This window comes from Daphnia magna, unplaced genomic scaffold (genome assembly GCF_020631705.1).
Source record: "Daphnia magna isolate NIES unplaced genomic scaffold, ASM2063170v1.1 Dm_contigs596, whole genome shotgun sequence".
NCBI lineage: Eukaryota > Metazoa > Arthropoda > Branchiopoda > Diplostraca > Daphniidae > Daphnia > Daphnia magna.
In genome coordinates this window covers 555-13,157 of record NW_025533412.1, presented here as the reverse complement: position 1 = coordinate 13,157, position 12,603 = coordinate 555, and the positions used below count along the sequence as shown (strand labels likewise).

Here is a 12,603-nt window from a genome sequence, read left to right as displayed (position 1 = left end):
CATTGTGCTTTGAAACGGTTTTTCTCGTTAAACCAGCCATTTTTTTAATAAACGAAAATAAACTGCTGTTAGAGCACCAACTTTGTTTTTACGTTTAGTTGAAAAAAATAGGACCAATGGAAAAATAAACTTGATTTCCGTGATTTTCATTCAATTTTGAATCAAAATCATGTATTTTAAAAGCAAAATTGAAAATTTGGCCATAAATGAAAAAGTGGGAAGGCTATACCCTTCCCACTTTTGATCAAAATATGAAAAAACGACATCTCTGGAAATTCATAAAGATCCACGGTATAATCAAAATTGAACGGGGATTTCGAATGAGATTATTGATTTTCTCGTAAAACAAAGCCAATCAAAAATGAACGAAAGCAAAATACTGCTAGTGCAACAACTTAACTTGGTTTTTAGCGTTTCAATTCAAAAACTGTAAAAACGAAATCTTTCGTGGCAATAGATTCAACCTGAATGAAACAACGACTCTCAGTGACAACCGGCGCCATCTTGAAATGTTCAACATGGCTACTTCTCCTGAAAACTAAAAACATGAAAAAGAAACAATAATACGAATACAATCGACTTGTTAAAATAAGCAGCATACTGCAAGATTGTCTAACTAAAGCTTCCTGAATCATAAATTTGATTTCATGATCAGGAAGGAAAATATTCTTGATGGTTTACTACTTCTCCAATCGACCAAACTGGTTACCCGTTGCCCTAGAGCTGTTGCTGGGCAGCGATGAGTTTATTTTGTTATTTCGTTACCAACTATCCCCCAACGAGCTTATTTATGATGGGGTGCTGACCGACTGCTTGTTTAATTTTTAAGCTTGCAAAGGCGAAAATCCCATACGCAAACGTGTAACGCCTACATCGTGCAATGTTTCTGTAAACAGTTACCTTTTCAAGTTCTTCGATTGATACAATAGTTCCAAGACACGCAGACCCGGCGGGGTAAAAACCGTCGGGGTTTGAAAATACCTCACTATGTGGAACGCCATGTCGATGAAAGAAGCAGTGAAACAATGGGAGGCCCATACCCAACAAAAGATCTCACAGCTGTCGAAATTAAACTGATACTGATGATGAACTGATGCCAATGGAAGCAATGGAGCAGGACAAATTTGAAGTAAACAAACCTTCTTTAGGAGAATAATAATATTCCAGTACCATTTTAACATCATAACTTAATAAGTGCAGCATAGTACATAACTAGCGGATACCATTATATTGTGTAACGTCTACCGTGTAACAAAAATAAAACAAACATTGATTTTCCGAACCATCTGATTAAAATCTTCAGAGCTATTTGTAATACTTTGGTGTCTCAGGTCTGTAGCTGGGACCTGAATAATGTTTCGGACTTCGCTGTAGTAGCTAGGGGCGACGTATGGGGTGGTGTAGTACTCGGGGCCTTGGTGGTGTAGTACTCGGGAGCCTTGGTGGTACTAGTGGGAGCCTTGGTGGTGTGGTACTCGGGAGGCCTTGGTGGTGTAGTACTCGGGAGCCTTGGTGGTGTAGTACTCGGGAGCCTTGGTGGTGTAGTACTCGGGAGCCTTAGTGGTGTACTCAGGAGCCTTGGTGGTGTAGTAACTTGGAGGCCGGATAGAACTTTGGAGCCTCAGTGTAGTAAGAAGGAGCAGCATAAGTGGGTAGGGTAGTATTCGGCCTTCTCCACTGCGTAGGTACTCCGGGGCCTTAGTGGTATAATAAGAAGTGGCAGTGTAGTATTGTGGTGCCTCGGTGTAATGGCTTTGTTTGGAATATGTGGTGTAGTAAACCGGAGCTTCGGTGTAGTAACTAGGAGCCAAATATTTTGGAGCCTCGGGGTAGGATGCCGGAGCAGCATAGGTTGTGTAATAGCTGGGCTCGGTGTAGTAAGATGGCGCAACCGTGGTGTAATAAGACGGAGCAGAGTAGTACTGTGGAGCCTCGGTGTAGTATGTGGGCTCACTGTAGTAAGATTGGGAAGTTCCAGCGTAGTAAGTCCGGAGCTACGTAGTACTTAGCTACTTCCGTTGTGGTGTAGTATGCAACAGTGGTGGTGGTGTAAGCTGGGCTCAGCATAGTACTTGGAGCTCTATAGTACTCGGTGCCTTTGTTGCTAAGTATTTGGGTGCCTCGGTGTAGTAGCTTGGAGGAGCGTATGTTGTGGTGGAATAAACTGGTGCCTCATGCGTAACTTGGAGCCGAGTAATACTTCGGGGTTCAGTGTAGTAGGCCGGAGCAGCATACGTTGTGGTGTAGTATTCAGGTGCCTTGGTCGTATAGTACTTGGGCGCCTCGGTGTAGTAGCTGGGGGCAGCATATGTTGTCGTGTAATACTCCGGAGCCTTGGTGGTGTAGTAGCTGGGGGCTGCATACGTCGTGGTGTAGTATGGCGCTTGACTCGTGTAGTACCCGGAAGATGAGCCCATCGGTCCACCCCATAGCTTTTCAGCAATCAAGGAAACAACTGCCAGCAAGATCATTGTGGCGCAGTTGGCTGTAACAAGAAAATGTAAATCATTTCAGTTCCTTATCCTATTTAAATGCAACGTAGTTACACATTCATTTCATTGAAAAAAACCAATCTTGTTTTGAGTTTCAATTGCTGAACGATACGGTCGAAATAAAACGTCAAATTACCCATAGTTGCTAAGTTGAAGAACGCAATGTGAAACACAACCGACAGAAAATTTAATGTTGTTGCTGGAGGTGTCCAAGTGCCTTACTACACTGACTTAATGCACCGTTGTCTTCTCTTTTTATATGGTTTTTACAGTCACCCTGTTTCGATTCATTAGCCTGCGGTTACAACACGTGCACCTGTCAGGTAATGACGTAATAGCCAATATTCTAACCCCACCCCTTTTGACTGATCCTTTTGTATAGGAATGTTATGAAGGGCACAAGTGAGCTCAATAAACTGATTCCAGTATAGAACAAGGAAAGTAAATTGGGATTTCTCCTTAATAATATATAATGCCATGAGAAAGGTGAATGTAGATTGTACAGAAACGTATAAGCTCATCATGAAAGCGTACGGGTATGACATCCATCGTGACAACCGGATGGATGATAATAATAAACTCAAATTTTCCAGCTACGTTTGATACGATCATTTTCCAGATCCGGAAATTGAAAATGCGGAATCTTTTCAGCGGCCTGGATCATTGGACGCATTGGGCTCGTGTTGGTGTGAATCTTTGCTTACGTCATCCCACCTGAAAAGCTCATGTGCTAAACTCTAGCAACAGGTATGTTTAAGTAAAATTTCAGGGCTGGATCAGTGTAGTTGCTTGGGGCGGAATGACGCTTCGGAGCTCTCTCGCACTCGGTGTAGTAGCTAGGATTCGGCCTTTGTTGTAGTGTAGTAGTAAACCGGAGCTTCGGAATGCTAGCTTGAAATCAGTTGGTATTTAAGTGTAGGTTTGAACGTAGGATGTGGTGGTGTAGTAGGAGGGCGTTATAGTCATGTACAACTTCCTACTACAGGAACGTTGTGATAACTGAGATCAAATAATCAAAGACAAACAGAATATCTTTGAATGTACTGGCGTAACTGGATTCATCTCGACATCTTCTATTTTCGCCACACACTTGGAAAACACTTAACTGATGCATGAACACAATAGTGTCGACATCGGCCGCAAGGTGATATGGAGGATTCTTGCATGTCATTAACGGTGTTGATGCGTGATGCCACACCTCAAATCATGAGTGCTTGAAAGCAATACGAAATTTTAAACATTTAATTAAGTTATTTGTTTTATAGTCAAGTCAAATGATATTCATCACTGTTTTCCCAATAATGTTCATTTAAAGACATTGCGTAATATTTTCTCAGAATTTAAATGGGAGTTAGTTTTATGTCGGAAATTGCCCGATTTTTTATCAACGTGGTTTGGTGCCTAAATTCACGGTATATAAGAGTTGAGTGCATTTCTATGTGTAGCGGCACTTGAAATGACTGGGTATGGCACCCTCCCAATGTTGGGATTGCTAGTAACCAAGAGTCTGCAAGCAAATACAACTCGAAAGGTCAAGCGTTGGTATGGGATTGGCCCACCATTCCAATGCAAGGCTGAATAGAGAGGTAAGAGCTATCAGCTGATGTCACGATGTGGGTCATATAGTACAGCAATATGATCCGGGCCAACATCGTGACAGGTCTGGAGGATACTAGCATGTCATTCAAGAGCTTAGCGCAACACTTTTTTTTTTTCAACAACTATAATTCAAACTGGCAAACTAAAACTTCTAACATCTAGTCCGAATATTGAAGCATTTCCCTAAATTAGAAATTTCAGGTTAAACAGCACAAGAGATTTAAAGATGCCCAATAAATTCTCTATGCCAATGGGCTAACGTAATGAATGAAGTCAATATTCTGTACTACCTATCTGAAGATATAATGTCATAAACAAAATATTTCTAAAATATTGAACTGTAAATTAATGTTCAGAATTACAAAGCCGTTCAGAGTAAAATTGAAATTGCCTTCACCCACCTTATTTGATAAAGAATAGAAACAATAATGGATTAGGTAACGATATACATTTGTATTCATCATTTCATTGAGTAACCACAATGGTATGGAACGACTAGTGAATGCATAAATATATATCAAGGAAATACTTAATTTGGAACGAGGACTGCCAATGAATAAACAAAATCCAATTGACACTTCATCGAGCTAGATGGACAACACAATCTTAACAATTAATAGTACTTTGGTGGCTCAGTGTAGTAAGATGGGGTTGCATATGTTGGGTAGTAGGCTGGAGCGTCGGTGTAGTAACTGGGAGCAGCGTAAGTGGTAGTGTAGTAACTGGGAGCAGCGTAAGTGGTAGTGTAGTAACTGGGAGCAGCGTAAGTGGTAGTGTAGTAACTGGGAGCAGCGTAGGTGGTAGTGTAGTACTCTGGCGCTTTTGTGGTGTAGTATTTGGGGGCTTCAGTTTGGTAGTAAATTGGGGCTGAGTAATACTTGGGTGCCTCGGTATAGTAGCTGGGAGCATAATACGTTGTAGTGTAGTACTCGGGGGCCTTGGTGGTGTAGTACTCGGGGGCCTTGGTGGTGTAGTACTCGGGGGCCTTGGTGGTGTAGTACTCGGGGGCCTTGGTGGTGTAGTACTCGGGGGCCTTGGTGGTGTAGTACTCGGGGGCCTTGGTGGTGTAGTACTCAGGGGTTGGTGGTGTAGTACTCAGGGCCTTGGTGGTTTAGTACTCAGGGGCCTTGGTGGTGTAGTACTCGGGGGCCTTGGTGGTGTAGTACTCGGGAGCGGAGTAAGTCGTAGTGTAATAGACGGGAGATTCGGTGTAGTAGCTTGGGGTAGCATAAGAAGGCGCGTAGTATTCAGGCGCCTTAGTGGTGTAGTACTTCGGAGCCTCGTTCTGGTAGTAGGTTGGAGCCGAATATTTAGGAGCCTCAGTGTAGTAAATGAGAGCAGCATAAGTGGTAGGGTAGTATTCGGCCTTTTCCATTGCGTAGTACTCGGGGACCTTAGTGGTATAATAAGAAGCTGTAGTGTAGTATTGTGTTGCATCGGTGTAGTAGCTTGGCTTGGCATATGTAGCAGAGTAAACCGGGGCTTCAGTGTAGTAGCTTGGAGCCGAGTAGTACTTGGGAGCTTCAGGGTAATAAGCTGGGGTGGAATAGGTTGTTGTTGTGTAGTAGCTGGGTTCGGTGTAGTAAGACGGGGCGGAGTAATACTGAGGGGCCTCAGTGTAGTAAGTGGGCTCACTGTAGTAAGACCGAGCAGCTTCAGTGTAGTAAGTCGGAGCTACGTAGTACTTGGTTGCTTCTGCTTCGGTGTAGTAGGCAGCGGTAGTAGTAGAATAGCTGGGGACAGCATAGTACTTGGGGGCTTCGGTGTAGTAACTTGGTGCAGCGTAAGTAGTTGAGTAGTACTCCGGTGCCTTAGTGGTGTAGTATTTGGGAGCCTCAGTGTAGTAGGTCGGAGCAGCATACGTAGTGGTGTAATAGGAGGCTGTGGTGTAGTATTCTGGCGCTTTGGTCGTGTAGTAGTTAGGTGACTCGGTGTAGTAGCTAGGAGCAGCATATGTTGTTGTATAATACTCGGCCTTCTTCGTTGTGTAGGACTCGGGAGCCTTGGTGGTGTAGTAGCTGGGGGCTGCATACGTCGTTGTGTAGTAAGGCGCCGTAGTGTAGTACCCAGAAGACGATCCCATCGGTCCACCCATGGCCTCTCCAGCCAACAAGGTAACGACAGCCAACAGCAGCATCGCGCTGTAGTTAGCTGAAACAAGATAATACAGAAAAGGTTATCTCCTGAATCCACCTGGATGTAATAATTAGATGCACACAAGTTCATTTCGATTGATTGAAATCAAAATGAATCGCAATTTCAATTCCTACGATTAAATAATTAAATAAAACGACAAATTACTCGTCATTTTAGAGTTAGAAAACACGATGTGAAGTACAACTGATGGTAGATGTCGTGCTGCTGTCCAAGTTGCTTACTACACTGAATTGAAACACCTCTGTCCTCTCATTTTATAAGACTGCAAAGTCGCCCTGTTTCAATTCATTGGCCCTGCGGTTACGACACGTGCACCTTATGGGTAGTGACGTAACAGCCAATATTCTTACCCCACCCTTTTGGCTTGGCGTTTTTGTTGTGTAGGATCACGTTTGAAAGGGCGAACATTGCTGAATGTCAAACAACAATCCTTAACGTGAATATAAATTTCTCTTTAAAACAATATGCACAAGAGAATGTTAATTGTAAAACTCTTATTATAATTGTAAAACTAGTTAAACCATCTATTAATTAACCCCGATGTATCCGCTAACTGATTAATTCCAATGATTTGGCTGACGACATCGAGACAAAGAAAACACAAAAAGATGTGATTTAACGAATGATTAAATTTTTCCATTTTCCTAGTCCGTAATTGCAAGAAAAAGGTCCTTTATTCATTGTCAAATATGAATCGTTGAAAGTTGCTAAAATGTTAAAATTTATGTTTGCATTCAAGTACCAATCTTACACCTGTGTATCCAAGATGTATACCAACGATCAAAAATCCTTTGTGGGGCATACGTCGTGATAACTGAGCTGATTGCAGTCGTGAACAAACATTTAGTTAATTAGGCTTGATATGATCTGAGGACGTGCCTTGGGTACGTACGGTACGTATTAGGCCTAATATACGAATAAGTTTACTATCACATGTAGGACTATGTTGATGGACATTTTTCCTCACGTAATTTCACTTTAAAAACTCAAGTGTTATTATAATTAAGGCCTTTTACAATTATTAACGTATAATTAAGAAATAAGGTAATAACGGGATTCTTTAAGCCTCATTAGTCTGCCATTAAGAATTACCCTATGGTCTACTGTACGTCTAGGTGTAAAGGTGTTCTGTAGGCCTTCAGGCCTATCGTGAAACAAACTCGATTCACCATGACACTTGTTTTCTACACAAGTTTTATAAAGAGAAAAGCTTTATTAAGCTACTACACCGAATCTCCCGTCTATTACACTACGACTTACTCCGCTCCCGAGTACTACACCACCAAGGCCCCCGAGTACTACACCACCAAGGCCCCCGAGTACTACACCACCAAGGCCCCCGAGTACTACACTACAACGTATTATGCTCCCAGCTACTATACCGAGGCACCCAAGTATTACTCAGCCCCAATTTACTACCAAACTGAAGCCCCCAAATACTACACCACAAAAGCGCCAGAGTACTACACTACCACCTACGCTGCTCCCAGTTACTACACTACCACTTACGCTGCTCCCAGTTACTACACTACCACTTACGCTGCTCCCAGTTACTACACTACCACTTACGCTGCTCCCAGTTACTACACCGACGCTCCAGCCTACTACCCAACATATGCAACCCCATCTTACTACACTGAGCCACCAAAGTACTATTAATTGTTAAGATTGTGTTGTCCATCTAGCTCGATGAAGTGTCAATTGGATTTTGTTTATTCATTGGCAGTCCTCGTTCCAAATTAAGTATTTCCTTGATATATATTTATGCATTCACTAGTCGTTCCATACCATTGTGGTTACTCAATGAAATGATGAATACAAATGTATATCGTTACCTAATCCATTATTGTTTCTATTCTTTATCAAATAAGGTGGGTGAAGGCAATTTCAATTTTACTCTGAACGGCTTTGTAATTCTGAACATTAATTTACAGTTCAATATTTTAGAAATATTTTGTTTATGACATTATATCTTCAGATAGGTAGTACAGAATATTGACTTCATTCATTACGTTAGCCCATTGGCATAGAGAATTTATTGGGCATCTTTAAATCTCTTGTGCTGTTTAACCTGAAATTTCTAATTTAGGGAAATGCTTCAATATTCGGACTAGATGTTAGAAGTTTTAGTTTGCCAGTTTGAATTATAGTTGTTGAAAAAAAAAAAAAAAAGTGTTGCGCTAAGCTCTTGAATGACATGCTAGTATCCTCCAGACCTGTCACGATGTTGGCCCGGATCATATTGCTGTACTATATGACCCACATCGTGACATCAGCTGATAGCTCTTACCTCTCTATTCAGCCTTGCATTGGAATGGTGGGCCAATCCCATACCAACGCTTGACCTTTCGAGTTGTATTTGCTTGCAGACTCTTGGTTACTAGCAATCCCAACATTGGGAGGGTGCCATACCCAGTCATTTCAAGTGCCGCTACACATAGAAATGCACTCAACTCTTATATACCGTGAATTTAGGCACCAAACCACGTTGATAAAAAAATCGGGCAATTTCCGACATAAAACTAACTCCCATTTAAATTCTGAGAAAATATTACGCAATGTCTTAAATGAACATTATTGGGAAAACAGTGATGAATATCATTTGACTTGACTATAAAACAAATAACTTAATTAAATGTTTAAAATTTCGTATTGCTTTCAAGCACTCACGATTTAGGGTGTGGCATCACGCATCAACACCGTTAATGACATGCAAGAATCCTCCATATCACCTTGCGGCCGATGTCGACACTATTGTGTTCATGCATCAGTTAAGTGTTTTTCCAAGTGTGTGGCGAAAATAGAAGATGTCGAGATGAATCAGTTACGCCAGTACATTCAAAGATATTCTGTTTGTCTTTGATTATTTGATCTCAGTTATCACAACGTTCCTGTAGTAGGAAGTTGTACATGACTATAACGCCCTCCTACTACACCACCACATCCTACGTTCAAACCTACACTTAAATACCAACTGATTTCAAGCTAGCATTCCGAAGCTCCGGTTTACTACTACACTACAACAAAGGCCGAATCCTAGCTACTACACCGAGGCTCCGAAGCGTCATTCCGCCCCAAGCAACTACACTGATCCAGCCCTGAAATTTTACTTAAACATACCGTTGCTAGAGTTTAGCACATGAGCTTTTCAGGTGGGATGACGTAAGCAAAGATTCACACCAACACGAGCCCAATGCGTCCAATGATCCAGGCCGCTGAAAAGATTCCGTATTTTCAATTTCCGGATCTGGAAAATGATCGTATCAAACGTAGCTGGAAAATTTGAGTTTATTATTATCATCCATCCGGTTGTCACGATGGATGTCATACCCGTACGCTTTCATGATGAGCTTATACGTTTCTGTACAATTCACATTCACCTTTCTCATGGCATTATATATTTTAAAGAGAAATCCCAATTTACTTTCCTTGTTCTATACTGAATCAGTTTATTGAGCTCACTTGTGCCCCTTCATAACATTCCTATACAAAAGGATCAGTCAAAAGGGTGGGGTTAGAATATTGGCTATTACGTCATTACCTGACAGGTGCACGTGTTGTAACCGCAGGCTAATGAATCGAAACAGGGTGACTGTAAAACCATATAAAAAGAGAAGACAACGGTGCATTAAGTCAGTGTAGTAAGGCACTTGGACACTCCAGCAACAACATTAAATTTTCTGTCGGTTGTGTTTCACATTGCGTTCTTCAACTTAGCAACTATGGGTAATTTGACGTTTTATTTCGATCGTATCGTAGCAATTGAAACTCAAAACAAGATTGGTTTTTTTCAATGAAATGAATGTGTGTGTAACTACGTTGCATTTAAATAGGATAAGGAACTGAAATGATTTACATTTTCTTGTTACAGCCAACTGCGCCACAATGATCTTGCTGGCAGTTGTTTCCTTGATTGCTGGAAAAGCCATGGGTGGACCGATGGGCTCATCTTCCGGGTACTACACGAGTCAAGCGCCATACTACACCACGACGTATGCAGCCCCCAGCTACTACACCACCAAGGCTCCGGAGTATTACACGACAACATATGCTGCCCCCAGCTACTACACCGAGGCGCCCAAGTACTATACGACCAAGGCACCCGAATACTACACCACAACGTATGCTGCTCCGGCCTACTACACTGAACCCCCGAAGTATTACTCGGCTCCAAGTTACTACGCAGAGGCACCAGTTTATTCCACCACAACATACGCTCCTCCAAGCTACTACACCGAGGCACCCAAATACTTAGCAACAAAGGCACCGGAGTACTACAGAGCTCCCAAGTACTATGCTGAGCCCAGCTACACCACCACCACTGTTGCATACTACACCACAACGGAAGTAGCTAAGTACTACGTAGCTCCGACTTACTACGCTGGAACTTCCCAATCTTACTACAGTGAGCCCACATACTACACCGAGGCTCCACAGTACTACTCTGCTCCGTCTTATTACACCACGGTTGCGCCATCTTACTACACCGAGCCCAGCTATTACACAACCTATGCTGCTCCGGCATCCTACCCCGAGGCTCCAAAATATTTGGCTCCTAGTTACTACACCGAAGCTCCGGTTTACTACACCACATATTCCAAACAAAGCTACTACACCGAGGCACCACAATACTACACTGCCACTTCTTATTATACCACTAAGGCCCCGGAGTACTACGCAGTGGAGAAGGCCGAATACTACCCTACCACTTATGCTGCTCCTTCTTACTACACTGAAGCTCCAAAGTTCTATCCGGCTCCAAGTTACTACACCACCAAGGCTCAACCACCAAGGCTCCCGAGTACTACACCACCAAGGCTCCCGAGTACTACACCACCAAGGCTCCCGAGTACTACACCACCAAGGCTCCCGAGTACTACACCACCAAGGCTCCCGAGTACTACACCACCAAGGCTCCCGGAGTACTACACCACCAAGGCTCCCGAGTACTACACCACCAAGGCTCCCGAGTACTACACCACCAAGGCTCCCGAGTACTACACCACCAAGGCTCCCGGAGTACTACACCACCAAGGCTCCCGAGTACTACACCACACCAAGGCTCCCGAGTACTACACCACCAAGGCTCCCGAGTACTACACCACCAAGGCTCCCGAGTACTACACCACCAAGGCTCCAGTACTACCCCACAGCTACCTACAGCGAAGCTCCGAAATATTATTCAGGTCCCAGCTACAGACCTGAGACACCAAAGTATTACAAATAGCTCTGAAGATTTTAATCAGATGGTTCGAAAATCAATGTTTGTTTTATTTTTGTTACACGGTAGACGTTACACAATATAATGGTATCCGCTAGTTATGTACTATTGCACTTATTAAGTTATGATGTTAAAATGGTACTGGAATATTATTATTCCCTAAAGAAGTTAAGTTTGCTTACCAAATTTGTCCTGCTCCATTGCCTCCCATTGGCATCAGTTCATCATCAGTATCAGTTTAATTTCGACAGCTGTGGAGATCTTTTTGCTGGGTATGGGCCTCCCATTGTTTCACTGCTTCTTTCATCGACATGGCGTTCCACATAGTGAGGTATTTTCAAAACCCGACGGTTTTTACCCCGCCGGGTCTGCGTGTCTTGGAACTATTGTATCAATCGAAGAACTTGAAAAGGTAACTGTTTACAGAAACATTGCACGATGTAGGCGTTACACGTTTGCGTAAGGGATTTTGCCTTTGCAAGCTTAAAAAATTAAACAAGCAGTCGGTCAGCACCCCATCAATAAGCTCGTTGGGGGATAGTTGGTAACGAAATAACAAATAAACTCATCGCTGCCCAGCAACAGCTCTAGGGCAACGGCAACCAGTTTGGTCGATTGAGAAGTAGTAAACCATCAAGAATATTTTCCTTCCTGATCATGAAATCAAATTTATGATTCAGGAAGCTTTAGTTAGACAATCTTGCAGTATGTTGCTTATTTTAACAAGTCGATTGTATTCGTATTATTGTTTCTTTTTCATGTTTTTAGTTTTCAGAGAAGTAGCCATGTTGAACATTTCAAGATGGCGCCGGTTGTCACTGAGAGTCGTTGTTTCATTCAGGTTGAATCTATTGCCACGAAAGATTTCGTTTTTACAGTTTTTGAATTAAACGTAAAAAACAAAGTTAAGTTGTTGCACTAGCAGTATTTTGCTTTCGTTAATTTTTAAAACGGCTTGTTTTACGAGAAAATCAATAACTTATTCGAAATCCCCGTTCAATTTTGATTATACCGTAGGATTTTGTCGAATTCAAGAGATGTCGTTTTTTTCATATTTTGACAAAAGTGGGAAGGGTATAGCCTTCCCACTTTTTCGATATCAGCCAAATTTTGAATTTTGCTTAAAATACATGA

General features: G+C 42.3%; 4 protein-coding genes across 5 annotated transcripts; 2 read left to right on the top strand and 2 right to left on the bottom strand.

Moving 5' to 3' along the window:
* Positions 1 to 1,548: 1,548 nt before the first annotated feature.
* On the bottom strand, positions 1,549 to 2,702 carry LOC123469336 (extensin-2-like; the record flags this gene model as incomplete). Its single annotated transcript, XM_045168147.1, has 3 exons — positions 2,629 to 2,702; positions 2,073 to 2,485; positions 1,549 to 1,994 (listed from the first exon to the last, which is right to left on the bottom strand). Coding segments are annotated over exons 1-3 (863 nt in total), but the record flags the coding sequence as incomplete, so codon positions are not given.
* A 1,822-nt stretch (positions 2,703 to 4,524) lies between these two features.
* Positions 4,525 to 6,147, bottom strand: LOC123469335 (extensin-2-like; the record flags this gene model as incomplete). 2 transcript variants are annotated; one of them, XM_045168146.1, is given in 3 exon segments in its annotated part: positions 4,525 to 4,813; positions 4,874 to 5,148; positions 5,218 to 6,147. In XM_045168146.1, coding segments are annotated over 3 exon segments (1,314 nt in total), but the record flags the coding sequence as incomplete, so codon positions are not given.
* Positions 6,148 to 7,465: 1,318 nt separating this feature from the next.
* LOC116926358 (extensin-2) lies at positions 7,466 to 8,087 on the top strand (the record flags this gene model as incomplete). The annotated part of the gene is given in 1 exon segment (XM_032933218.2): positions 7,466 to 8,087. A coding segment is annotated over 1 exon segment (442 nt), but the record flags the coding sequence as incomplete, so codon positions are not given.
* A 1,739-nt stretch (positions 8,088 to 9,826) lies between these two features.
* LOC123469334 (extensin-2-like) lies at positions 9,827 to 11,031 on the top strand (the record flags this gene model as incomplete). Its single annotated transcript, XM_045168143.1, is given in 2 exon segments — positions 9,827 to 9,974; positions 10,120 to 11,031. Coding segments are annotated over 2 exon segments (916 nt in total), but the record flags the coding sequence as incomplete, so codon positions are not given.
* Between the last annotated feature and the right edge of the window lie 1,572 nt (positions 11,032 to 12,603).